At 48.8% G+C, this 25,412-nt stretch overlaps 1 protein-coding gene across 1 annotated transcript; it reads left to right on the top strand.

Moving 5' to 3' along the window:
* Positions 1 to 1,431: 1,431 nt before the first annotated feature.
* On the top strand, positions 1,432 to 22,131 carry NUDT7 (nudix hydrolase 7). Its single transcript, XM_029052391.2, has 4 exons — positions 1,432 to 1,469; positions 6,878 to 7,031; positions 9,223 to 9,381; positions 20,698 to 22,131. Exons 1-4 carry the CDS (start codon positions 1,456 to 1,458, stop codon positions 21,064 to 21,066), a joined length of 696 nt encoding a protein of 231 aa, XP_028908224.1. The 5' UTR covers positions 1,432 to 1,455; the 3' UTR covers positions 21,067 to 22,131.
* The last annotated feature ends 3,281 nt before the right edge of the window (positions 22,132 to 25,412 follow it).

Below are 25,412 nucleotides of genomic sequence, written 5' to 3'. Positions count from 1 at the left end.
CGTTTAGAACAGTGCTTTGCACGTAGCAAGCGCTTAACAAATACCACCATTATTATTATTATTATTAAATACCATAATCATTAGTTTGGGAAGGCCTCTCGGAGGAGATGGGCCCCGTCCCACATTGGGCCGGCAGTCTTATTCCTAGAGAAGCAGCATGGCTCAGTGGAAAGAGCCCGGGCTTGGGAGTTAGTGGTCATGAGTTTGAAATCTGGCTCTGCCACTTGTCAGCTGTGTGACTGTGGGCAAGTCACTTAACTTCTCTGGGCCTCAGTTCCCTCATCTGTAAAATGGGGATTAAAAACTGTGAGCCCCATGTGGGACAACCTGATCACCCTGTATTTCCCCCAGCACTTAGAACAGTGCTCTGCACATAGTAAGTGCTTAATAATAATAATAATAACATTGGTTTTTAAGCATTTACTATGTGCCGAGCACTGTTCTAAGCGCTGGGGGAGAAACAGGGAAATGAGGTTGTCCCACGTGAGGCTCACAGTTAATCCCCATTTTACAGATGAGGGAACTGAGGCACAGAGAAGTTAAGTAACTTGCCCATAGTCACACAGCGGGCAAGTAGCAGAGCCAGGATAAGACGGTAAGCCCGTCAAGAGAAGCAGTGTGGCTCAGTGGAAAGAGCCCGGGCTTGGGAGTCAGAGGTCATGGGTTCGAATCCCAGATCTCCCACTTAGCTGTGTGACTGTGGGCCAGTCACTTCACTTCTCTGTGCCTCAGTTACCTCATCTGTAAAATGGGGATTAAGACTGTGAGCCCCAAGTGGGACAACCTGATCACCCTGTATTTACCCCAGCGCTTAGAACAGCTCTCTGCATATACCAACATCATTATTATTAATGGGCAGGGATTGTCTCTATCTGTTGCTGAATTGTACATTCCAAGCGCTTAGTACAGTGCTCGGCACAGAGTAAGCACTCACTAAATACTATCGAATAATAATAATGTTGGTATTTGTTAAGCGCTTACTATGGGCCAAGCACTGTTCTAAGCGCTGGGGGAAATACAAGGTAACCAGTTTGTCCCACGTGGGACTCACAGCCTTAATCACCATTTTACAAATGGGGTAACTGAGGCCTAGAGAAGTTAAGTGACTTGCCCAAGGTCACACAGCTGGCAAGTGGCTTAGGCGGGATGTGAACCCATGACCTCCGGCTCCCAAGCCCGGGCTCTTTCCACTGAGCCACGCTGCTTCTGAATACCAACACTATTATTATTCCTCAGGTGAGGAAACCGAGGCCCAGAGAAGGGAAGGTGACTTGTCCATGGTCACACAGCGAGTAAATGGCAGAGGTAGGGGGCGGGGGGGGGGCGTAGAATCCAGATCCTCTGATTCCCAAGGTCGCGATTCTGGCCTCGGCTGCTCCTCCCCCCAAAGGCCCTTCCTCTTCTCTCCGCCCCTCCCTCTCTCCCATTGGACCAGGCCTCGGCGGGACCTCGGTCATGGAGTCGCTGAGGTAGGGAGGCGCGGTCCCGAGGGCAGGGGGCAACTTGTTTCCCGTCCCGGCCCAGCCCTAGGGCTTTTGCCGTAGACACCCCGCTTGGGCCAGTCCCGGATTAGCCGGTTCGTGCCGAACCCCCAGATCTCTTGCGCCGTGAGGAGCAGCGTGGCTCAGTGGCAAGAGGCCGGGCTTGGGAGTCCGAGGTCATTAGTTCTAATCCCGCTCCGCCGCTTGTCAGCTGGGTGACCTTGGGCCAGCCACTTCACTGGGCCTCATCTGGAAAATGGGGATGAAGCCTGTGAGCCCCACATGGGACAAACTGATTATCGAGTATCTCCCCCTGCGCTTAGAACAGTGCTTGGCACACAATAAGCACTTATTATTACTACTAGCACCCTCCAGCTAGGTCCCGTAGAACTCGTAAAAAAGGGGGAGGGGCGGGGAGAAAAGGAGTGCCGCTGCACGCATGCGCCGACTTCCGCGCGCGTGCGCGCGGACGGTTCTTGGTCCTTTTCTGGTAGCGGAATTTCCGCGGACGGGCCCCCGATTCACCCCCCCCCCCCCTCATTTCTTTGAATATCTGTAGGACTCGGGCCTTGCTGCTCGAAATCTGGATATTTGATCCCTGCAAAACCGCCCCTTGAGTCAATACTTTCAGTAGAGGGCCCCGGGAGAGACGGGAGGGATCGCGGGTAGAGTCATTCGCAAGAATGCGCCTTTTTCTAACAATAATAATAATGGTATTTGTTAAGCGCTTGCCAGCTGCCAAGCACGGTTCTAAGCGCTGGGGTAGAGACAAGGTAAGCAGGTAGGCCCACTTGGGACTCCCGGTCGTGGCTCAGTGGAAAGAGCACGGGTTTGGGAGGCAGAGGTCATGGGTTCAAATCCCGACCCAGCCGCTTGTCAGCTGTGTGACTTTGGTCACCTAACTTCTCTGAACCGCTATTACCCCATCTGTAAAATGGGGATTAAAACTGAGCCCCACGTGGGACAACCTGATCACCCTGTATCCTCCCCAGCGCTTAGAACAGTGCTTTGCGCTTAGTAAATGCTTAACAAATGCCATTATTATTATTATTATTAATCCCCATTTTACAGATAAAGTAACCTGCACAGAGAAGTTAAGCGGGTTGCCCGAGGTCACACAGCAGGCAAGTGACGGATCCGGGATTAGAACCCCAAGTTTTCTGACTCCCAAAACCGTGCTCTTGCCACCAAGCCACGTTTCTCCAGCGAACCCCTTGATACAGCCGCATTCCTCCTGCTGTCAGTCTCCCAGCTAAGCCGTTTCATTTACACAGAGATTAGCAAACAACCCAGGGACTCATGGGCTCGCACTGAGGAGCATAATAATCATGATTATGGTATTTAAGTGCTTACTATACGCCAAGCACTGGGGTAGATACAGGGTAATCTGGTTGTCCCAAGTGGGGCTCCCACTCTTAATCCCCGTTTTACAGATGAGGTAACTGAGGCACAGAGAAGTGAAGTGGCTTGCCCAAGGTCACAGCTGACAAGGTGCGGAACCGGGATTAGAACCCACATCCTCTGACTTCCAAACCTGGGCTCTTTCCACTAAACCGCACTGCTGCGAAGTGCTTCTCAGCCACAGAGCTAATTCCTGAGCACCCCCAGATCTGCTTTTAGACCGCCAGACTTGCCCTGCCACCTTCCCTTATCCTGTGTCTGCCTCCGGAAACCAAACGGTTTTTCCTGTTGATTTTTCTCTCCCTTTAAAATTCAACCTAGAAGCTCGCCAGTAGGAAATCAGTGTGAGAATCTGGGAGGTTGTTTTCTGGTTTTTTCCAGCTGTTTGTTTACATCACATTATCTCAGTAGAAGGGAAATTTGTTGGCTTGGAAATCACCTCTCTCTTGTGTTTTATCTTTAACCTGGGAGTCAGAACCAGGAGGAATTCATTTAGGAGGCATTCAGATATTTTGAAGGGTGAAAAAGAAAACTCAACCCCGTGGAATTGCGTGGGACTATGACCTGGCTTATATCCTCTCCTCTCTTCATAACCCCTGCCCCTGAATTTACATTTCCTCTTTAAAAGAGGAGAATCCAGATCATTTTCTAATTTGTATTCCTCCTTTCTTCTTTTTGCTTCAACCCCTCAATCTCACCAGCGTAGTACGTTGGTTACTGACAGCACTTGCCAACGTTAGATAAGGAGATGTACGTGACACGATGCTAGGCACACAGCGTAAAGCAATGTCATGGGCACACTTTCCAGAAGAACGTGGACATTGCACAGTCCTCGAGCATTTCTCCAGAGGGACCCCTGAATCCCAGGGCTTTTACGTTCCCTCCCAGGTCAGTCCGAAGTGTGAGTTGCAGAACTTGGCAGCAAGAGGTGCAGCAGAGGCGGGGCTCAGCACCGAAAATTTTAAAAGCAGTTAGAAATGCACAAGTTCCATATCGGCCCCAGGCAGGGGACAGGCCAACTGAAAACCAAACTGACCGGTATTAAACTGGGTGACTGACCACCCCAGTCGGGGAACAGATCATCTTGCCTATGATGAGGTGTGAACTGGGTGAACCACGGAAAGACAGGGCTGATGCTGAGTGAAGTAGCTAGTGTGAGTGAAGCAACAGAGGTCTACATCAACTTTATCTTAGATATTGGCTTTCTTTACTGGCTGCTACTCCTCTTCACTCACAAAGCCACTTTCCAACTATACCTTGTTTGTGGCCTAGTGGATAGAGCACAGGTCTGGGAGTCAGAAGGACCTGGCTTCTAATCCTGGCTCTGCCACTTCTCTGCTGTGTGACCTTGGGCAAGTCACTTCTCGATGCCTCAGTGACATCATCTGTAAAGTGGGGATTAAGACTGTGAGCCCCATGTGGGGCGGTGGCCGGGTCCAACCTGATTAGCTTGTATCCACCCCAGAGATTCAAGAAAGGTTTCTGGTTCAGCCTATCCCCTTACCCCGAGCTAGGGTGGGGTTAAGGCACTGCAAGACTCGGGGTGCATAAAAATTGGGGGCAGGAAGCTTTATGGAGAAAAAGGGAGCAGGAGGAGTTGGAGATGATGATGATGAAGATGTGTCAAGCACTGTTCTAAGTGCTGGGGTAGATACAAGCTAATCATGTGGTACACAGTACATGTCCCATATGGGGCTCAGTCTTAAACCCCATTTTAACAGATGAGGTAACCGAGACACAGAGACGTTAAGTGACTTGCCCACTGTCCCACAGCAGACGAGTGGCAGAGCCGGGATTAGAACTCAGGTCCTTCGGGATCCCAAGCCCGTGGAAAAAAGGAAAGAAAAAAAAAGAGGTCACTCACTCTGCTGCTGTAGTGTTGCTGTTTTTACCAGGCAGTGGAACTAAGCAAGGGTTACTGCTGCTTAGGCAGTGGTGGGAAAAGGTGGCAATTTTGGCCTTGGGAGCTGCGCAGGGCTCAGGAGATCCAGCCCACAGGGTTTACGGAACCGCCGCAACCCAGATCAACACCTTCCCTCCCCTCCCCAACCCACCCCCCCAGTCCTCCCATCAGGTTTATCTGGGTGGACTGAGGGTGAGATGAGGCCTCACTAGGCTGCAGTGCTCAGGGTGGGAGGAGCCTTGACCCTGGCCTTTGACATTAACAGGGTCAAGAGGAAACCCCCCCAGACTCTGGGGCCAGGCCGTAGAACTCCCCCGCCTGCAGACTAGGCTAAAAAAATGCGGCTGGCATCTCGGCTCCACTACCACCCACCAATCCGGTTCTACCCTTGCACGTAGTACAGTGCTCATGCATGAAGTGAGCTCTTAATGAAGGAGCAGGGCAGGCTAGCTAGGGCTGTGAAGCACCGCCCTCCCCCTTATAGAGCCGTTGCCCCTGTTGGGGGGCCTGAAGAATGTGTGTTTGATACCCCAATTCCTTAATCTGACCTTACCTTCCCCGGCTCTGTAGATGCCCAAACCATTATTTTGCTTGACTTTAGAGAGGTGGCTGAATTGGGAGATGCTTTGTTGAGTTGCAGGGCTACAACTGGACAGTCCAGAATTTGGTTACCCAAGCCGGGAATTACTTATTAATTAATTAATTAATTCATTCATTCATTCAATATATTTATTGAGCGCTTACTATGTGCAGAGCACTGTACTAAGCGCTTGGAATGAACAAGTCGGCAACAGATAGAGACAGTCCCTGCCGTTTGACGGGCTTACAGTCTAATCGGGGGAGAGAGACAAGAACAATGGCAATAAATAGAGTCAAGGGGAAGAACATCTCGTAAAAACAATGGCAACTAAATAGAATCGAGGCGATGTACATTTCATTAACAAAATAAATAGGGTAATGTAAATATATACAGTTGAGCAGACGAGTACAGTGCTGAGGGGATGGGAAGGGAGAGGGGGAGGAACAGAGGGAGATGGGGGGAAAAGAGGGTTAAACTGTGGAGAGGTGAAGGGGGGGTGGTAGAGGGAGTAGAGGGAGAAGAGGAGCTCAGTCTGGGAAGGCCTCTTGGAGGAGATGAGTTTTAAGTAGGGTTTTGAAGAGGGGAAGAGAATTAGCCTGGCGGAGGTGAGGAGGGAGGGCGTTCCAGGACCGCGGGAGGACGTGGCCCAGGGGTCGACAGCGGGATAGGCGAGACCGAGGGACGGTGAAGAGGTGGGTGGTGGAGGAGCGGAGCGTGCGGGGTGGGCGGTAGAAAGAGAGAAGGGAGGAGGTAGGAAGGGGCAAGGTGATGTAGAGCCTTGAAGCCTAGAGTGAGGAGTTTTTGTTTGGAGCGGAGGTTGATAGGCAACCACTGGAGGTGTTTAAAAAGGGGAGTGACATGCCCAGAGCGTTTCTGCAGGAAGATGAGCCGGACAGCAGAGTGAAGAATAGACTGGGGCGGGGCGAGAGAGGAGGAAGGGAGATCAGAGAGAAGGCTGACGCAGTAGTCTAGCTGGGATATAACAAGAGCCCGTAGCAGTAAGGTAGCCGTTTGGGTGGAGAGGAAAGGGCGGATCTTGGCGATATTGTAAAGGTGAAACCGGCAGGTCTTGGTAACGGATAGGATGTGTAGGGTGAACAAGAGAGACGAGTCAAAGATGACACCGAGATGGCCGGCCCGAGAGACGGGAAGGATGGTCGTGCCATCCACGGTGATAGGGAAGTCTGGGAGAGGACCGGGCTTGGGAGGGAAGATGAGAAGCTCAGTCTTGCTCATGTTGAGTTTTAGGTGGCGGGCCGACATCCAGGTGGAGACATCCTGGAGGCAGGAGGAGATGTGAGCCTGAAGGGAGGGGGAGAGGACAGGATCACATTTTTGGGCAGTTTGTCTTTTTTTTTTTAACCTCGGGTGAATTTTCCTTTGTGTAATGAGGTTTTGAGTGCCTGAAGAGCAGCAATATGAAAAAACAATATTCCTTACAGAAGGAACAGGCTGGAGTCTAGTGGGCATTAGGTCTTACTCAAATGTGGTTTTTTTTATTCTTTATTTTAGCAAAATTATAAAGAATAGGGCTAAAGCCCGCTTAAGAGAGTTTGATGTCGGAGCTAAATTTTCCCACTTGTCATCAAGGAAATTTTCGGTTCTTCTACCTCTGGTGGTTAAAGAAGGAGAGCTGCAGGTATTATTGACCGTCAGGTCAAAGCAGGTAGGTGACTGCTATAATCCACAGTCATAGAAAAAGCCACCTTGAAAAAAACTTGCAAAAGGCATTTAAAAACATTCTTAAGTACGATCGACTGCTGGTGGGACTGTTTCTCCTTTGATGTTGGCATGGTAATGTTCTTGCTACGCCGTGCTACTCCTGAGGCAAGGTAGCCACAGCCAGCTCTTATAGAGATTTTGTATGAGGACTGCCATTTGAAACATTGGCTTGCGCTTTAATTTGCCAGATGCTTATGTTGCCACAGCCAAATTGTCTTTGAGAAACCTTGGCCTATGTATGATAAAGAGTGGGCTGGTGAAAAAATCCTTATTGCTGGCCAAAGTGGAAGTCATGACCTAATGTCGACTCAGACTCAACCTAGAATAATAGGTATCTGGAGCATCACCCAGCTGTATTTCTGGCAGGGCTTCTCACGTCAGAGTTACTAATAACTTGCCATTGTAGCTCTGACCGTTACCATGATTTGGCAGAAGAGTTCTCAGTTTAAAATGTGAGCCAAGTACGGTCAAAGTTACTCTTTTCTTAATGGCTTAGGTAAAGTGCTTACTACGTGCCAGGCACTGTAGTCGGCGCTAGGATAAATGCAAGATAATCAAGTTGGGCACAGTCCCTGTCTCACATGGACCTCACAGCCTTAATACCCCTTTTACAGCTGAGGTAACTGAGGCACAGAGAAGTGAAGTGACTTGCCTAAGGTCACACGGCAGACAGGCGGTGGAGCTGGGATAAGAATCCAGGTCCGCTGAGTCCCAGGCCCATGCTCTTTCCACTAGGCCACTCAGCTTTTCTGCACTACTCTTCTGAAAGGTAGTCGGTTTCAAGTGTGTATCATTCTGCTGCTACTGTGTGTGACGGTCCAGTGAAGGGGACTCCAGGATTCAGGAGACCTGGGTTCTAGCAAACCGGAGCCTGCCTCCCAGGTTTATGCCATCTCTCGTAGGCAGGTTTCTGACCGAAGGACCCCCTAGGGCCAGATGGACAGGCCAGACAGAAGTCCTGAAAAATAGCCGGCTTAACATGGGGAACAAATACTGCAGTGGCTACTGAGGCAACTGACGCGTGGGTCTGTGTTGCTAGGGCAGAGCATCAGCGCTACGCTGCGGTAGCTTTGGCAGTAAAATAAGTCTGGCGTGTAAAAATATATATATATATATATGTATATATATTTGTGTGCACTGGGCATTGTGCTGCACCCCTGCCTACCTACTAACTCATCACACTCTGTGTCCCCCTGGGGGCATGACTGGCAGGGAAAAGAGGCACAAGTGAAGCTGCGCAAAACACTATCACTGTAATCAGTTCCTTCACGGAGGTTCTCCGACACTGAGTCACAGGCCTAAGTTTCGTCCGTACTTCTCAATGGAAGACTACGTCATCAAACCACTGCCTTGCCTGTCCACTTGCTTAGGTCCCTTTTACATGCACGTGGCTGATTTAGCTCTTCCAGAGTTGAGGTCTTCCTCAGTCTTCCTTTCCTGGTCAAAAAGCAGAGAAAGCACCTTGCTCCCAGGTGCTCTTTTCAAGTTCTGGCCCTTGTAAGCCTCCCCCGACCCTCCCCAGAAAAAATAAAAATAAAACAATTCTGAACTGGTATCGGTTCAACAGCCGTGATGGCATCAGGTGAGTTGTCTCCTCCCCATGCTTGACTGAGTGACCGGCAATTTGCAGAATCTGCTGTTGTCCTTTTAACAGTCAGGCTCTGGAAGCTGGTAGGAAAGCAGATGAGTACAGTTCAGATCTTACCTTTCCCCCATCTAAAAGTCACGAGCCTATGGATGGACGGAATATTAGCCCCCATCCTACGGGATGACAAGTCAGATCAGAAGGTTCAAAATTTTGAGAGCCAAGACTTTTCCAAATGTGCCTGATGGGGGTTTCTATTCCAGGAACACGTCTGCAAGGATGGAATTTCAAGATTTTCTCCTCAGTTCACTTGAAAGGCCTTGTGTAGTACACTTTGATGGCAGTTCTCCAGTTCCAGCAGATGGAACAAGGTTTCCTACTCTTCTGATCACAGAGAGTCTGTAGTCGGCATTTAGGCTGCCACTGTAAATTTCTGGAGAGAGAATACCAGCTGTGCTTTGGCTACTCATTTTGCATGTGTGTCGTTTCAGCAATGTATCTGAAGTTATCCTTTCAAGGAGTCTGCTATGACTCTCCCTTTCATTTCTAGTTGAGAAGATCACCAGGCCAGGTGTGCTTCCCAGGAGGAAAAAGTGATCCATCTGACAAAGACGAAATAGCCACTGCCCTCCGGGAGGCTCAGGAAGAAGTGGGACTTGATCCTCAGCATGTGGAAGTCATCTGTAGGCTCGTCCCTTGCGTCGATCAGGTTTGCTCTGAAGTCTTTTCATCCCCAAACTCCAGGCGGGCTCTAGTATCCCCTCCTCCTCACATCCCCCCTCCACCAAGATGAGCTTATCTCCCAGGCATCACTCTCACCTGCATCCGGGTCTTCTGCTCAGCATCCCCGCTGAACCTAAAGGCCAAGAGAGATGGGCACACTCACAGAGAGAGATGCAGGTGCTAGAGACCATCTCCCCTTGCTCATCCCACCTGCGACTCTGCTACCAACACCACTTGACTCTGGGGAACTCCATCTCTCAGAGCTTCTCCAGTGGCATTTATTGGGCGCTTACTGTGTGCAGAGCCCTGGACCAAGCGCTTGGGAGACTCCAGTACAGCAGAGTTGGGAGACACGTCCCCTGCCCACTGCGTCTTCTCCTGGCAGAACCAAACCCCAGTTAGAGAAAAATAAATCTGTCTGGAATAGAAAAGACAACTCCAAGGGAAGGCCTAGGCCGATCCCTCTGCCTTTGTTATAATGATCAGGAGTGTTTGCTTTCCTGGTGATAGTCTAATGATAATAATAATTATGGTATTCGTTAAGTGATTACTATGTGACAGACACTGTACTAAGCACTGGGATGAATACAAGCAAATGGGGTTGGACACAATCCCTGTCCCATGTAGGGCTCACAGTCTCAATCCCCATTTTTACAGATGAGGTAACTGAGGCACAGAGAAGTAAAGTGACTTGCCCAAGGTCACACAGCAGACAAGTGGCAGAGCTGGGATTAGAACCCATGACCTTCTGACTACCCCAGGCCCAGGCTCTACTATGCCATGCTGCTTCTCATACGATCTACAGCTGTTAGATTACCCAGTTCCCTTAATAGCATCTCTTGAGCTACGGCTACCTATTGATAAATCTCGGAGTCCGAGCCCGAAAATTCTCCAGCCCCCAAATTCCTCTCTACAGAGGCAAACAAATTATCCATGGGGTGGGATGCCACCAAATTCATTGGCAAACTGCTGCCTCCTCCAACCAACATTTATAGATAGATAAATAGAAAACTGAGGCAAGGAAGCCAGCGTGACTTTTTTGGTGATAGGTAGAGTTTGGGGACAGTGACCCATCAAACCTCATACCAGACTGAAGGTTTATAAAGCTAGAGTGGTGACTGGAATGCTCAAAGGTAGACAGTTACTCCGAGAAGGCCTCGTGGAGGAGGTGACTCTTTAGTAGGGTTCCGACCTGTTGAAGAGAGACAGAACATTCCAAGTAGGGATACTAGCACAATCCGAGGTGGTTAGGGTGAGTAGGGAAAGGGAAAAGCTACAGGTGGGCAACTTACAAGGCCACTGAGAGCCACTGAAGGCTTCTGAATAGAAGAGCAACTTAATCAGATCAACATATAAGGAACTCAAAATTATTCATTTCAAAGGATAATTATACAAAGATGGCAAAAAGAGGTTGAGAGGCATTGTGACTTAGTGGAAAGGGTATGGGTCTGAGAATCAAAAGACTCAAATTCTAGACCCAGCTTTGCCACTGGCCTGCTGTAAGACCTTGGGCAAGTCACTCAACCTCTCGGGGTCTCAGTTCCCTCATCTGTAAAATAGGGGTAAGATAAATGGTATTTATTGAGCACTTACTGTGTTGAGAGTACTGTACTAAGCGCTTGGGAGAGTACAGTACAGCAGAGTTGATAGGCATGTTCCCTGCCCATTAGGAGCTTATGGTCTAGATGGCAAGGGAAGAAATCGAGGAGGGTAGAAATTTCAGGCAAGGGGGAGGGAGAGTATGAGCACTGTAACCCCCATGTGAAACAGAGACTGTGCCAGATCTGATTGTCTTGGGTCTATACCCCAGTTCTTAGTGTAAATGGTATTTTATTTCTGAGAGGAAAAGAGTAAGTCAATCTCTCTAGCAAATCCGTATCATTTTTTTACGGTTTGTTAAGTGATTACTATGTGCCAGACATTGAACTAAGCACTGAGATAGATACTAGCTAATCAGGTTGGACACTGTCTCTCTCCCACATGGGGCTCACAGTCTTAATCCCCATTTTAGAGATGAAGTAACTGAGGCACAGAGAAGTTAAGTGACTTGCCCAAGGTCACACAGCAGACAAGTGGCGGAGCCAGGATTAGAACCCAGGTACTTCTGACCTCTAGGGCCATGCTCTATCCACTAATTCACACTGCTTCAGAAAAGGTTCTGGGATAGAGACCTGCACAGACCGGAAATCTAGGGCATGACCTATTTGGCCCTCGCCCAGGACTAGCTCTGGCTTCTAGCAGTCAAATACCAAATCATCCTGTAAGTGATCCTGTGCCAAACTAGAAGCAGGTGTGAGTTCACTTTGGGGGAGGGCCACCATGTCTGGGTGGTTGTTTCGGGGGCTCCTGGGGCTACTCGAAGGTGTAACAGCTGCACATGTGTGGAAATACCTTTCTTGTGCTGTGGCTCCCTTGCTGCTGTAGTGCTCCTCTTTCTCTCCTTCCCTCTCCCCTCGCTTTTAGTTTGGAACCCCCCAAGATGAGATCGGGGGTTTGGCTAACTGCCAATCTGACACATCATCACCTGCCGAGTGCTGGACTCTCAATAATAATAATAAAAATAATTATGGCATTGTTAAGCGCTTACCGTGCGCCAGGCACTACTACGCGCTGGGGTGGTTACAAGCAAATCGGGTTGGACACAGTCCCAATCCCCATTTTACAGATGAGGTAACTGAGGCACAGAGACATAAAGTGACTTGCCCAAGGGGAAGCAGCGTGGCTCAGTGGAAAGAGCACAGGCTTTGGAGTCAGAGTTCATGGGTTCGAATCCCGGCTCGGCCACTTGTCAGCTGTGTGACTTTGGGCAAGTCACTTAACTTCTCTGTGCCTCAGTGACCTCATCTGTAAAATGGGGATTAAGACTGTGAGCCCCACGTGGGACAACCTGATTCCCCTGTGTCTACCCCAGCGCTTAGAACAGTGCTCGGCACATAGTAAGCGCTTAACAAATACCAACATTATTATTATTATTAAGGTCACACAGCAGACAAGTAGTGGAGCCAGGATTAGAACCCATGACCTTCTGACTCCCAGGCCCATGCTCTAGCCTCTACACCGCTCCTCCTTCTAACCCATGACCAGCCCAGGTCGGCTCATGTAAAGCTCTCTCCTGAGGGCTAGAGTCTTTATAATCTCCGGTGGTAAATAAAATCGCAGTGAAAATTAACATTCCTTAGCAATGGGGGGAAAAAAGGAAGTAGTGTAATTTATTGATTCTCTTTTTAAAACCAAAAGAGAATGGATTGGAACTTTCTGAAAAACATTATCCTTTTTCAGAGGCTAGGATTTTGCCCTAGATAGGAACATTTGTTCGCTGCTCACTTAAAAATTAAAGCATCTTTTTACAGAAAAGAGGTCATTAACAAGATATTGCATGCATTATTGATGTCTCTGGTTTCTCTCTTGCAGCGGTTAAATAGAAACAAAGCCTTATTGCCCTCTCCAACAATACCAATGCACAAACAAGATTGCAGAGCATAAAGCTGTAATAATTACAAGCTCTTTTCAAAATGGGAAATAAACAAAGTGTCGTAAAGCTGTTTCTACAGTGGTAGAGTGAAATATACTACCATATAGCTTCAATACCAAGTTAACCCTGAATTGAAACTCGATGCTTCAGAATGGAAACCTAATTTTACATTCAAATCTCACACCCACTTACTCCCAAATCTACACTCGTGCGCAGACATACCTACGCAATCGTTTATGGACATATTCCATGATGCAGTCATAATATGGTCCTCGAAAATTCAGATGGATCGTGAACGGCTCTGTCGTGGGCTACATTTTCCCGTAGACATGTATGTTCTAAGTTGGAGTCCATCCCAGAACCCCTGGAAAACTGTGAAATTCCTTGAAATGCACATTCTGTAGCGCTAAATACCACTTAAGTATTATTTATTCTCTATTACAGTAATTTAAAGCAGAACATCCCAAAATTAAATTAGGATTTGTAATATGATAGTCTTTGCAGGAGGCTGTAGAAGCTTGCTCTGATGACTGTGGTAGTGGTTTTTGCAATTTTAGTGAAAAATCTGTCTAATTTAGGTTAATCTTTTTCTCTTCCTAAAACATTCATTCATTCATTGAATTATATTTATTGAGCACTTGTGCTCAGAGCACTGTGCTAAGCATTTGGGAGAGTACAAGGCAACAATAAACGGACCCATTCCTTGCCCACAAAGAGCTTACGGTCTAGAGCCTTGTAGAAGGCTAAGCCCTTCTGAACATCTCTGAGCACCTTTGAACGTCTATCAGTTACTTGGTTCAGTCATTTAAAGAAGTTCATCTGCTTTCTTAAAAATCAATCAAGATTTTTTAATCTGAATATCTTAGCTGGTGATGGAGCTAAGATTCTAGCCTTAGCGGCAGCCATGACAACCATCTCCTCCGCCGTTGGGGAAGCGGGGAGGGGCGGGAGGGGGTCTCTTTTCTTCCGAAAGCAGCACTGAATTGAGGTGAGGTAGAAAGAGATCTTCCTTGGATTTAGCAGCCGTTTCTGCTAGACTGCAATTCTCCACTGCTTTTGGATAGATCAGAAAACCTGGCTTCCCTTTTGTGTTTTGGGAGGTATAGGAAAAGTAGGGGAGGACAGAGTTGAAGCCACCACGGCAACTGGACATAATGTCGGGTGGGGCTTACGGATTCTGGGCTACCTCAGCAATTAGCATTTGAAATATCTCTGGATTTTACATGTTGTGGCTGTTTAGAACCGGAGGTTTGCCTGTACATTTAATCTCTTTCCCTAGGCAAACGTACCAAACTGCCCTTACTGATTTAAGCAAACTGTGGATCTCAAACTTGGTGTTGAGCCCACCCTCCCTCCACCTGCCTTACCCCATTCTAAGGCAGTAAAGAATCAGGGTGAGGTAGAAGGGCAGAAATTGTTGCCAGATTTAGCAGCATTTTTTGCCATCTGCTCCTTTTCATTCCAATGAGGTTTCTCTCTCCAAGGCCACCAATGACCAAGTCCAAGAGACAATACTCCATCCTCATTCTCCCAGATCTAGTCACTATGTTTGACACCATGGACTACTCCCTTCCGCTCTCCCCCTTCGACCTTAAGCATTTGATACTCACCCCAGCCCCACAGCACTTGGGTAAATATCCTCATACACGACTATTTCCCCTGTCCATTATTTATTTCCATGTCTGTCTCCTGTTGACTATAAGTTCCTTGTGTGCACATCTACCAACTCTGTTGCACTGTACATTCACAATTAATCAATCTATCGTATTTGTTGAGCACTTGCTGTACAGTACAGTAGAGTTGGTGGACACAGTCCCTGCCCACAAGGAGCTTACAGTCTAGAGGGGTAGACAGATATTAAAATAAGTTACGGATAAGTCCATAAGTGCTCTGGGACTGAAGGTGGGGTGGATATTAAGTGCTTAAAGGGTACAGACTCGAGTGCATAGGCGATGCAGAAGGGATAGGGAATAGGGTAATGAGGATTTAGTCAGGGAAGGCCTCTTGGAGAACATATGCATGGCCTAGTGGATAGAGCTCAGGCTTGGGAGTCAGAGGGACCTGGGTTCTAATCCCGGCTCCATTTGTCTGCTGTGTGACCTCAGGCAAGTCACCTTCCCTGTGCCTCAGTTCCCTCATCTGTAAAATGGGGGTTAAGACTGTGAGCCCCATGTGGGATGGGGACTGTGTGCAACCTGATTAGCTTGTATCTAACCCAGGGTTTAGAACAGTGCTTGACACATAGTAAGTACTTAACAAATACATTATTTTTATTAATAATAATACTGATAAGGTTTTGAAGGTGGGGAGAGTGCTGGCCTGTCATATGTTGGGTGGGGGTAGAGCTGGGGGAGGAGTTCCAGCCAAAGGGAAGACTTGGGCAAGGGGTTGGTGATGAGAGAGATAAAATCATGGAGGAAAGTGTGCAGACTAAGTTGTAATATCAGATCAGCAAAGTAGGGTAGGAGGGGGCAAGCTGATTGAGTGCTCTAAACCTGATGGTAAGGAGTTTCTGCTTGATGCAGAGGTGGATGGGCAACAACTAGTGGTTTTTGAAGAGTGGGGAGATGTGGATTGAACATTTTTTTTTAGAAAAATGATCCGGGCAAGCAGGGTGAAGCATAGACTGGAGCCGGGAGAGACAGAAGGCAGGGCAGTCAACGAGGATAAGCGCTTGGATCAGCATGGCAGCAGTCTGGATGGAGAGGCAATGGGAGGATTTTAAAGATGTGAAGGCAGTACAGGGCTCTGCACATAGTAAATGTTCAGTAAATACCACTGATTGTTTGATTTATTGATACCTTTCCTCACTGCTCTCCTACAACCCAGCCCACACATTTCCCTCCTCTAAAGCCAACTTATACACTGTATCTCGAGCTCATTTATCCCATCACCAACCCCTTGCGCACATCCTCCCTCTGGCCTGGAACTCCATCCTCCTTTCATATCCAACAGACACCCCCCACTCTCCCCACATTCAAAGCCTTCTAAAAATCACAACTCCAAGAGGTCTTCCGGAACTAAGCCCTCATTTCCCCTCCCCACCCTCCCTTCTGCATCCCCTATGCATTCGGAACTCTGGCTTGGAACGCCCTCTGGCCTGGAACGCCCTCCCCTCTCAAATCCAACAATTACTCTCCCCTCTTCAAAGCCTTACTGAAGGCACACCTCTTCCAAGAGGCCTTCCCAAACTATTCCCCACCTCTCTTCATCTCCCACTCCCTTCTGCATCACCCTGACTTGCTCCCTTTGCTCTTCCCTCTCCCATCCCCACAGCACTTATGTATCCCATCCAAACCCTCCCTTCCCCCCCTCCTCCCCTTGCACCCACAGCTACTTTCAAGTGTGGCCTCTGGAACCCCCGCTCTATTACAGGCAAGCTACCTTTCATCCATGACCTTTTCCTCTCCCGCTCTCTCCTCCTCCTCGCCCTTTCGGAAACGTGGCTCTCTCCCGAAGACATGGTCTCCGCCGCCGCTCTCTCCAGCGGAGGCCTCTCCTTCTCCCACTCCCCCAGACTCACCGGTAAGGGAGGAGGCGTCGGCTTCCTCCTCTCGCCCCGATGCCGCTTCCGCACTATCCCTCCTCCCCCCTCCCTCTCCTTCCCCTCCTTCGAAGCCCATATCATTCGCCTCTACCACCCACTCCAGTTACTTGTCGCCGTCATCTACCGCCCTCCCGGTCCCACCTCCGACTTCTTCGACCACCTTGACCCCTTTCTCACCTTCCTTCTCTCCTTCTCTCTGCCCACTCTGATCCTTGGAGACTTCAACATCCATACGGATGTACCCGACGACTCCTCTGCCGCCCGCCTGCTATCCCTCCTCGACTCTGCCGACCTCCTCCTCCACCATACCACGCCCACTCACCGACTCGGTCACACCCTCGATCTCGTCATCTTCTACCGCTGCACTATCTCCTCCCTCACCAACTCTGAAATCCCTCTCTCTGACCATAACCTTCTCACCTGCCTCATCTCTCACACTCCCTCCCCCTGCAAATCTTCGCTACTGCCCCACAGAGACCTCCGCTCTCTCGATCCCATCCGTCTTTCCAATAGCATCTCGCCTCACCTTGCCGCCCTGTCCTCTCTTCCCACTCTCGACGAGCGGGTCTCCGCTCTCAACTCCACCCTCTCTACTCATCTCGACTCTCTTGCCCCCCTTTCCCTCCGCCGCTCTCGCTCCACTAACCCACAGCCCTGGATCACCTCCTCCGTCCGCCTCCTACGCTCCTATGCTCGAGCTGCTGAGCGCTGCTGGCGAAAGTCCAAGCACCAAGCCGACCTCACACACTTCAAATTTATCCTTTCCTGCCTTAACTCTGCCCTCTCCTCCGCCAGGCAAAGCTTCTTCTCCTCCCTCATCGACACCCATGACCGTCACCCCCGCCGATTGTTCCGGACCTTTAACTCTCTCCTTAGGCCCCCTGTTCCTCCCGCTCCCCCATCTCTCACCCGCAATGATCTGGCCACCTATTTCCTCACGAAAATCAACACGATCAGGTCTGAGCTCCCCAAAGTCACCCCTCCGCCTCTCCCCTCCCCCCAACAACCCCCTCCCCTACTTTCCCATCCTTCCCTGCAGTATCCTCAGAGGAGATCTCCTCCCTCCTCGCAAGTGCCACCCCCTCCACCTGCGCCTCGGACCCCATTCCCTCTCACCTTCTTAAAACCATCGCCCCTGCCCTCCTCCCTTCCTTAACTTCTATTTTTAACCACTCAATCTCCAAGGGCTCCTTCCCCTCTGCCTTCAAACATGCCCACGTCTCCCCCATCCTAAAAAAACCCGCTCTTGACCCCACTTCCCCCTCCAGTTATCGTCCTATCTCCCTACTACCCTTCCTTTCCAAAATCCTAGAACGAGTCGTCTACAATCGATGCCTAGAATTCCTTAACTCCCATTCTCTCCTAGACCCCCTCCAATCTGGCTTCCGTCCCCTCCACTCTACCGAGACTGCTCTCTCTAAGGTCACCCATGACCTCCTTCTTGCCAAATCCAATGGCTCCTACTCCATTCTGATCCTCCTTGACCTCTCTGCTGCCTTTGACACTGTCGACCATCCCCTCCTCCTCCATACCTTATCTCACCTTGCCTTCACGGACTCTGTCCTCTCCTGGTTCTCCTCTTACCTCTCTGGCCGATCATTCTCGGTCTCCTACGCTGGAGCCTCCTCCCCCTCCCATCCTTTAACTGTTGGAGTTCCTCAAGGGTCAGTTCTTGGCCCTCTTCTGTTCTCCATTTACACTCACTCCCTCGGTGAACTCATCCGCTCTCACGGCTTTGACTACCATCTCTACGCAGATGACACGCAGATCTACATCTCCGCCCCTGTCCTCTCCCCCTCCCTTCAGGCTCGCATCTCCTCCTGCCTCCGGGACGTCTCCACCTGGATGTCGGCCCGCCACCTAAAACTCAACATGAGCAAGACTGAGCTCCTCATCTTCCCTCCCAAACCCGGTCCTCTCCCAGACTTCTCTATCACCGTGGATGGCACGACCATCCTTCCCGTCCCGCAGGCCCGCAATCTCGGTGTCATCCTTGACTCATCTCTCTCGTTCACCCCACACATCCTATCCGTTACCAAGACCTGCCGGTTTCACCTCTACAATATCGCCAAGATCCGCCCTTTCCTCTCCACCCAAACGGCTACCTTACTATTACGGGCTCTCGTTATATCCCGGCTAGACTACTGTGTCAGTCTTCTCTCTGACCTCCCTTCCTCCTCTCTCGCCCCGCTCCGGTCTATTCTTCACTCCGCTGCCCGGCTCATCTTCCTGCAGAAACGATCTGGGCATGTCACTCCCCTTCTTAAACAACTCCAGTGGTTGCCTATCAACCTCCGCTCCAAACAAAAACTCCTCACTCTAGGCTTCAAGGCTCTCCATCACCTTGCCCCTTCCTACCTCTCCTCCCTTCTCTCTTTCTACCGCCCACCCCGCACGCTCCGCTCCTCTGCCGCCCACCTCCTCACCGTCCCTCGGTCTCGCCTATCCCGCCGTCGACCCCTGGGTCACGTCCTCCCGCGGTCCTGGAACGCCCTCCCTCCTCACCTCCGCCAAACTGATTCTCTTTCCCTCTTCAAAACCTTACTTAAAAATCACCTCCTCCAAGAGGCGTTCCCAGACTGAGCTCCTCTTCCCCCTCTACTCCCTCTGCCATCCCCCCTTTACCTCTCCGCAGCTAAAGCCTCATTTTCCCCTTTTCCCTCTGCTCCTCCACCTCTCCCTTCCCATCCCCACAGCACTGTACTCGTCCGCTCGACTGTATATATTTTCGTTACCCTATTTATTTTGTTAATGATTTGTACATCGCCTTGATTCTATTTAGTTGCCATTGTTTTTATGAGATGTTCTTCCCCTTGACGCTGTTTAGTGCCATTGTTCTTGTCTGTCCGTCTCCCCCGATTAGACTGTAAGCCCGTCAAACGGCAGGGACTGTCTCTATCTGTTGCCGACTTGTTCATCCCAAGCGCTTAGTACAGTGCTCTGCACATAGTAAGTGCTCAATAAATACTATTGAATGAATGAATGAATGAATAATTATTTATTTGTATTGCTGTCTGTCTGTCCCCCAGCTCCCCAGCCCCCAGACCGTAAGCTCGTTGAGGGGCAGGGAATGTGTCAGTTACTTGTTGTATGGTACTCTCCCTAGTTCTTAGTACGGTGCTCTGCACACAGTAAGCGCTCAATAAATACGATTGAATGAATGAATGTGTACTGATGATAATAAAAATTGTGATATTCATTAAGTGCTTACCATGCGCTGGAGTAGAAACAAGATAATCAGGTTGTACACAGTCCCTGTCCCACATGGGGCTCACAGGCTAAATAGGAAGGAATACAGTTTCTGAATCCCCATAATCCAGATGAGGAAACTGAGGCTCAGTGAAGTGAAGTGACTTGTCCAAGGTCACACAGAAGGTAAGTGGTAGAGCCGGGATTAGAACCCAGGTCCTCTTTCCACCAGACCATATTGCTTCTCATATACACTTGATATTCACCCCACCCTCAGCCCCACAGCTCTTATGTAGATGTCATTATACTCTGCCATTTCCATCTGAATATGGTGTGGACACAGGTGTACCAGGGCCATATGAAAAAAAGCCAGCCCAAGAGGTTCAGGGGCAAGCTGGCTCGGGCCTGCATTCATCAGGGCAGCTCAAGGACAGTGATTTACCATAATGGCAAAAAAGGCTTTCGTTCCTGACTCTAAAAACAGTATGATTATAGAATTTTGCATATATATAAAATGGTTTTCAGCCAGAAATCATGCACTGCAATGGGGTTGTTTGTAATGCTACGAGATCGATGTGAGAGAGTTATTAAAAGAAATGGAAAGGAATTATTAGCAAGTGTGATTCATCACATCCAAAGGTTGCCATCGAATTGCATTTGTCTATAGTGTGCCGCTGTGAATTATTTATGAGTGTTCGTGAAAAAGCTCCAACCTTACCACTCGAGCAGGTTGGCCAATCTGGATTATCGTGAAGGAGTTTAACACATTTCCAAGGCACTTGAGGGACCGAAGAAATACTCATTGCCTTACTCGAGCCCCTGTCCGAGAGAGAACGGGAGGGAAGGAGAATTAATTTTCAGATAACCCTCCCCACCAGATTGGTCTCCTGGGTGAATCTGCAAGGCGAGTAAATGATTCTGTCCAATATCTCCCTCATCCTCGGGTTAAAAACAATAGATAAGTTCAGCATCTCAGACTTCATTGTTATGATTGAACTCCTGATGTACATTGTAAGCAGGTTAGCAGTGCAATTCTCTCCCACCTTTAATAGTATAATAGTTTCATTTGCGGGTTTATTTTGTGTTTCTTTTAGACTGGTGGTGTGGTCACGCCAGTGGTGGGATTTATAGAAAATATCTCCCAGCTCCGACTTAATCCAGACGAAGTGAGTGAAGTGTTCTTGGTACCGCTGGAGTACTTTCTCAGACCGCAAATATACAAAAAGCTACAAATGACATTTCTCAGCAACTCAAGTTATGTCCACTGCTTTGATTATGTGGACCCCCAAAATCAAGTGACCTATCGCATATGGGGACTCACGGCCAAGATTGCAGTATTTCTTGCACTGATTGTTGTGGAGAAAAAACCTTCCTTTGATGTTGAATATGATCTTAATGCCCTAATGTCATCCTCCGAGCATTCCTTCATGCAGTCATACAGTCGACAGAAGAACAAGCTGTGACCTCTAAAGCTAGCAAGGAAAACTGGGCGTAATGAGCTAGAAGGTTCGATCATTGTTTAATGCTCTGTGATTATGAGTGGCGTCTACACAGTTTTGTCTGCACTGCAAATTCCAGGAATTTGAAAAAAATTGGTGGCACCTGGGAGCCCTCCTGCCTAAGCATTCTTCTCTAATTTGAAAGGGCAAAAGGCTAGTTCAGAGTTTCAAAAACTTGTAATCACTTAGGGAACTGTTATTAGTGGTGGAATTAGCATTAATGTTGCAATAAGGTACTGAGCAATATTTTTCTGGAAATGGTGCCTTTTTCAGTTGTACCATATATAAAGTAGATTTCCACCATTGTGAGACCCTGTTTTAGTGACATGGCTTGTTAAGAGCCCTTCGTTTTTAAGAATAGTTTTGCAGCGTTCCCAGAGAATTATAACTTCCTATTGCTAATTTTGTTCAAAATAACCATTTTCAGATGAATTAATATTGTAGTTTTAAACTGCGTTACTCTGGTTCCATCTTCAGTGGTATGCTACTATTCCCCTATCCCTGATGGACTTGGACTGTCTCCCCCTGTAGACTGTAAGCTCCTTATGGGCCGGGATCCTGTCTGCCAACTCTTTTGTATTGTACTTTTCCAAACCCTTAGTACAGTGCTCTGCACGTGCTCAATAAATAGCATTGATTGAGCAAGCACCTAAACTCTGAAGTACTGGGGAGAGGGCCTGGTAATAAACAGCGGTTTTATGACACATGATCACTGCCCTCCAGTAGCTTACAAACTAAAAGAAGTGGACAGACCAACCAAAAGTATTCAGAGATAGGGGGAACAGGAGGAAGAACAATATAGCAGGAAAGAGTATAAATGTGTCAGGAAGAGATAACCGAATACATAATTGAAGAAAAGAATCAATGTACAAATAAAAATATACATAGGTACATAAGTACTGAGGATAGGGATAAAAATAAGTGCTAGAATCTGCACTTTCCTCTCCATCCAAACTGCTTCCATGGTGATCCAAGCACTTGTCATATCCTGCTTAGACTACTGCTTCAGCCTCCTTACTGATCACCCTGCTTCAAAAGCCTCCAGTGATTGCCCATCCACTTGCTCATCAAACAGAAACGCCCTACCATCAGCTTAAAGGCACTCAATCAGCTCTCCCCCTCCTACCTTACCTCGCTGATCTCCTACTGCAACCCAGCCTGCACACTTGGCTCATCTAACCCTAACCTACTCTTTGTTCCTCTATCTCATCCGTCTCCACTGACCCCTTGCTCACGTCCTGCTTCTGGCCTGGAACTCCGTCCCCCCCTCCCTCCTCCATTACCGACAGATCACCACTCTCCCCATGGGGCCTCCCCCAACTAAGCCCGTATTTCTTCCATCCCCTCTCCCTTCTGACTAAGCCCGTATTTCTTCCATCCCCTCTCCCTTCTGTGTCGCCTATGCAGTCGGATCTGTATCCCTTAAAGACTTGATATTCACCCCACCCTCAGCCCCAAAGCACTTATGTACATGTCCTTACATTATGTATCTGTAATTTATTTTACATTGTAATTTATTCTGCACTGTAATCTCCTTGTGGGCAGGGAATGTGTCTAGCAACTCTCTTGTATTCTCCCAAGCTGTAAGAACAGTACTCTGCAGAAAATTTATTAAGTACAAAATAAATACTATTGATTGATTGATTGTTGTTGGATTGATGTGTCTAGGGTGTTGAGAATTCATCAGGAAAGCCTTCCTGAAGGAGGTTGGGTTTTTAGGAAGGCTTTGAAGATAGGGATATTGTGGATTTCGGAGGGGGAGGGAATTCCAGGCTGGTTTGAACAGTCCAAGTGACAGGTTGGGGTTGGGAGAGTCAAGAGCAAGGAACAGTTAGTAGGTGAACTTAGGTGGAGCAAAGAAGGCGAGATAGTTTGTGAAGAGCGTTGAAGCGAGTGGTAAGAAGTTGCTACGTGATGCAGGGGAGATGGACCCCACTTTATCTCAGGAGGTTTAAGGACACTTAGTAGTCTATAGAGCTACATCCTTTTGGTAAGGAAAAAAAATGGTTTTTCTGACTGAAATGAGTGCCACACTCAGGAACAGGAAGGGTAGATGTAGCTAGCTTACTCCATCCCCTAGGAGCTATAAAGGGGTCAAGGAGGGAGCCAAAATGGCAGCTCTACTCCTTGCCCAGCTCGAGGACCTGTAGGATTTCCGTCATCCTCACCAGGCTGCAGGATGAGCCAGATCTGATAACAGACTCCCACCCCAGCAGCTGTGGAGGAGAACTGTCCCCAGCAGCATGCACCCATCTAGATTCCCGTGGGCACCAGGGAGGAGGATGGTAAGAGTAGCCTCCAGCCCTGCCCCAGAGATGACGAGCTAAGTGCTGGTGGCACTGGAGGAAGAAGAGGATGGTGAGATTGTTTCAATCCAGTAGGTTTGGGAGTACGGATCTAGGCATTTGGGAGAGTGATGATGATGATGGATTTGCCTGTCTAAAACAGGACGACAAATGAGCCTCAGTCCTGCAGATGACTTTGGGACCCAGTATGTCTGTGAAGAAATTGATTACAATAAAAGTAAGAAACACAGTGTCCAGTTTACCTCCCCCTTCCTTTCCTCATCTCCCATGGCTTCAATTACCATCTCTATGCAAAAATCTACTACCGAATCTATCACTCAGGTCCCTATCTCTCTCTTCCTCTGCAGTCTCGTATTTCTTCCCGTCTTCAGAACATCTCTACTTGGACGTCGCGCCGACACCTCAAACCTAACATATCCAAAACAGAACTCCTCATCTTTCCACCCAAACCTTGCCCTCCCCTAGACTTTTCTATCACCATAGACAAGACTACCATCCTCCCTGTCCCACAAGGCTTGGCATTATATTTGATTCACCTCTCTCATTCAACCCACATATTCAATCTGTCACCAAATTCTGTAGGTTCTTTCTTCACAACATCTCTGGAATCTGCCCCTTTCTCTCCATCCAAGCTGCTGCTATGCTGATCCAAGCACTTATGATATTGTACTTGGCACAGTCCCACATGGGGCTCACAGTCTAAGGGGATGGGAGAACAGGTATTGAATCCTCATTTTCCAGATAAGGAAAGTGAGGCACAGAAACTTTAAGTGAATTTTAATTGACTTGCCCAGGGTCACACAGCAAACAAGTGACAGAGCCAGGATTAGAACCCGTCTGCCTCCATCCTCCATCAGTGGGACTTGGAAGATCTTCAGATCATGGCAGCCACACACAAGACCGGACGCTGGACCGACTGTCCACTCATGAACTCCAAATTTGATCTCTCGATACATCACCGCATCAGAAAGCAGCATCCAGACCATTAAAACAATTCCACCTCAACCTCCTTGATAATAAATAAAACTGCAAAGTGCTTTTTGACAACGTCACGGCGGTCTACTGGAATGAGGAAACTCACCCACAAGTACCAATGTGAACAACGAATGGGCGTTTCTCCGAGAGTCTGAATCATCAGGGAGCCATCAAGACTGAGTATGGCAAAAAGATAATACCAAGCCTGGTTTGATGAAAATGATTCAGAGATGAAAAAGCTATTTACAGCAAATCAAGAGATGGAAAAACACCCTGTAGTTCATGATTTATGAAGTTCATGATTTAGTAGGCCACAGTAGAGGCCTTCTCTATCACCGTGGATGGCACGACCATCCTTCCCGTCTCTCAGGCCCGCAATCTCGGTGTCATCCTTGACTCGTCTCTCTCGTTCACCCCACACATCCTATCCGTTACCAAGACCTGCCGGTTTCACCTTTACAATATCGCTAAGATCCTCCCTTTCCTCTCCACCCAAACGGCTACCTTACTGCTACGGGCTCTCGTTATATCCCGGCTAGACTACTGTGTCAGCCTTCTCTCTGACCTCCCTTCCTCCTCTCTCGCCCCGCTCCGGTCTATTCTTCACTCCGCTGCCCGGCTCATCTTCCTGCAGAAACGATCTGGGCATGTCACTCCCCTTCTTAAACACCTCCAGTGGTTGCCTATCAACCTCTGCTCCAAACAAAAACTCCTCACTCTAGGCTTCAAGGCTCTCCATCACCTTGCCCCTTCCTACCTCTCCTCCCTTCTCTCTTTCTACCGCCCACCCCGCACGCTCCGCTCCTCTGCCGCCCACCTCCTCACCGTCCCTAGGTCTCGCCTATCCCGCCGTCGACCCCTGGGCCACGTCCTCCCGCGGTCCTGGAACGCCCTCCCTCCTCACCTCCGCCAAACTGATTCTCTTCCCCTCTTCAAAACCCTACTTAAAACTCACCTCCTCCAAGAGGCCTTCCCAGACTGAGCTCCTCTTCTCCTTCTACTCCCTCTACCACCCCCCCCTTCACCTCT

Source organism: Ornithorhynchus anatinus, chromosome X2 (assembly GCF_004115215.2).
Source record: "Ornithorhynchus anatinus isolate Pmale09 chromosome X2, mOrnAna1.pri.v4, whole genome shotgun sequence".
Classification (NCBI taxonomy): domain Eukaryota; kingdom Metazoa; phylum Chordata; class Mammalia; order Monotremata; family Ornithorhynchidae; genus Ornithorhynchus; species Ornithorhynchus anatinus.
This window is presented reverse-complemented; position numbering and strand designations above follow the sequence as displayed.